At 43.9% G+C, this 2,682-nt stretch overlaps 1 protein-coding gene across 1 annotated transcript; it reads right to left on the bottom strand.

The window, feature by feature from the left end:
- Positions 1 to 478, bottom strand: E1B28_013806 (uncharacterized protein; the record flags this gene model as incomplete). Its single annotated transcript, XM_043158984.1, has 3 exons — positions 1 to 105; positions 165 to 233; positions 287 to 478. 3 exons carry the CDS (start codon positions 476 to 478, stop codon positions 1 to 3), a joined length of 366 nt encoding a protein of 121 aa, XP_043004339.1.
- Positions 479 to 2,682: the final 2,204 nt, after the last annotated feature.

The following is a 2,682-nucleotide window of genomic DNA, read 5'->3' as shown; positions in this document are numbered from 1 at the left end:
CTAGGTTGCAGGGATACACTCTTTGTCTGCATTCAAGACAGAGTTGGGAGGGCAGCATTTGCCATCAGGTTTAGTACCCATGTAAACTTTGCCTTCATCACAGCACTAGAGGGGAAGAAGGTTTGGTTAGATCAAATTGAAACTTGAGTTCAGATTATACTCACAACACCGACACGAGTCTGATTGTCGTAGATTACCAACTGGCTCGTGGAATAGCAGCAAAGACGTGTGCCCTGTGATCCGTTAGTCAGTTTACCTCAACTTGGCAAGCAGGGGGGGAAAAAACGCGAGCTTGACTATCAACAAACTTCCATTTATTCCCACCAATGCACTGTCTGTAGATCAACTGGCACACAACTTCTCCATCGGGTAGTGTGATCTTCTCAAATCCTTCTGGACATTCGTCCTGAGCTTGAATGGCCGAAGTGAGGAAGAATGACAGGAGGAGGAACGGGAGCGTGGATAGGGACTTCTTCATGTTGTTTACTGATTGGGTGTTCTAACCTTGAAGAAGAGTTAAGAGGAGACTGAGGACCGAACAGGATGAAAACCTTCATTTCTTATACTAGAATGACAGTCCAACAATCGACTTGTCCCTCCCCAGCATTTTTTCGACTCTTCATTCCATAGACCTATAATTCATTCCTTCATTCCCGCAGTACTTGATCAATCAAGGGAAGACGGACAGACCGGATGAATGAAGCCAAATGAAGTTCGTTGAACAGTGAAAGGTGAGTCATGGCAGTTGCCCGACCCTTGTACTGTATAATGTAGTACGACCAAGAGGTGTTCACTGGCAAATTCCGAGACATGGGGTAGGGGGAAGGGGGGGGGGCCTGGAGGACCTTATGTTTGAAAGGTGCATGCACCCCAAAATGACATGATACTGTCTCAAATCAGTGTGTGTGGATCCAAATTATTGTTTTTAAAAGGAAATGCACTTTTCCCCAGTTGTGGCAGTAAAAATTTCCTTATTTAGCTATCAAAATTTGCTCAAATTTCTGCATCAAGTCTTATTGATCAGACTGAAACAAACAATCTCTTTTTTTTTCTTCATGCATGCATATAGCAAAGGCAAAAAAAAGATACTATCTCCATCATATGTGGATTATTGATACTTTTGAAGGCTGTCTACCTTATCTGCTCTTTATAGTATCATCTATGCTGCTGTGGTCTAGCTGGCAAGCCCATAGAAAAGTATTCTTGTGATGATAGATGTCACAAAGAGGCAGCAAAGCAGAGGAGAAAGTGAGAATGACACATCAAATATTGGAATATAATGTGGGAAATTGGTCTTGCTGGGCATTTGGTAATCAAAAATTTCCATATTAGGAAGATCCAGTGACATTGACATTACCTAAACTATACAAAACAAGGTCCCGGAAAGTGCTCTAGATCATTCTATTATGTAGCTGATACAGGGATGATATGTGCAAATACAAAGGTGCAAATGCATTTGCAAAGTGACCTGAGCCTGCTTGGCAACGGTACTCGGGGTCGAGTAAATTGGCTTTTGAATATTGGATGTTGCTGTTGGCAGTCCTCAGAGAACATGATGGATACCACGACAACCGAGTTCAGAGGCTGAGTTACCTCAATGCCTATTTATTTCTAAATTCTGTTGGGGCACATGACCAAATGTCACACTTGCCATGGAGTCAAAATGTTGGGTTGGCATCAGCTAAGTGCGGTCGAACTACCTGGAAGTCTACAGAGGGGGCCTCTGCAGATTGAGCTGTCTGGACTCTGGAAAGCCCCACCTGCACACCATGTATAGGCATCCCCTGATTGGCTGATGCTGATGGCGAGTTTAGAGTTACTCAATCCTGGATGCCTATCCATAAGGTTTTTTTCAGATTCTAGTTTCAGACTCATGTCGTAAGTAGCCTAAATAGGTAACACTTGACTCCATTTGTCCATGCTGTGCTCGCTTGCCTCTCCTGTGGAGCCTTGGTGGTGTGTTCCAGACTGGTTATCTGAAATGACCCCCCCCCCCTTTCCAGATGGTTTTCACGATTCCAGACGATATAAATGGTAACTTGACCGCGCTTATCATAAAAAAGCACCACATTCACACAATTTTATGTCACACCTTGTCGTCATGTTCGTCCGCCTCCCAATTACGCGGTCACCCGTGAGTCCGTGACCCCACCAACCCTCAAGTTTTCCTTAAATTGCGTGTCCTTTCTGTTATGTCAGTGCAAACTGTGTCTTCAAGGTAATAGGTCAATGGGTCGATATTTGAAGGTTGCGTTAGTGGGGTTGGCCAGCAGGGCTTAGTTGTTTGTATGTACAACCTATGTACAACTTACAGCTCAACGACACTAAGTGTCACATGTCCCTTACTATAAGGAGAATAAATCAGAACTACCATTTCCAGATGTGCTCCACAATATTACCCCCAAAAATCTGGAACTAGAATCTGAAAAAAACCTTATGGATAGGCATCCCCTGATCTAGCGGACTTTCCAGAGACACTGAACAGCTTGGCACAAACTGACACCAGTAGATTTCAAGGTCTGAAAAGTCTGCCAGATCAGGGAGATAGTATCTGAATCTCGGGGCGACAGCAACAGCTTTTTTCCTCTTTCCGACTGGTCGGCATTCAGCGTCTAATTCTCATCAAAAATTTCAAAGATGAGATCTTGTCCCATGTGCATCAACTTTACTGTACGTCAAGCC

This window comes from Marasmius oreades, chromosome 9 (assembly GCF_018924745.1).
Source record: "Marasmius oreades isolate 03SP1 chromosome 9, whole genome shotgun sequence".
Lineage (NCBI taxonomy): Eukaryota > Fungi > Basidiomycota > Agaricomycetes > Agaricales > Marasmiaceae > Marasmius > Marasmius oreades.
Note: the sequence above shows the minus strand (reverse complement) of the source record. Positions and strands in the feature narration are given on the sequence as shown.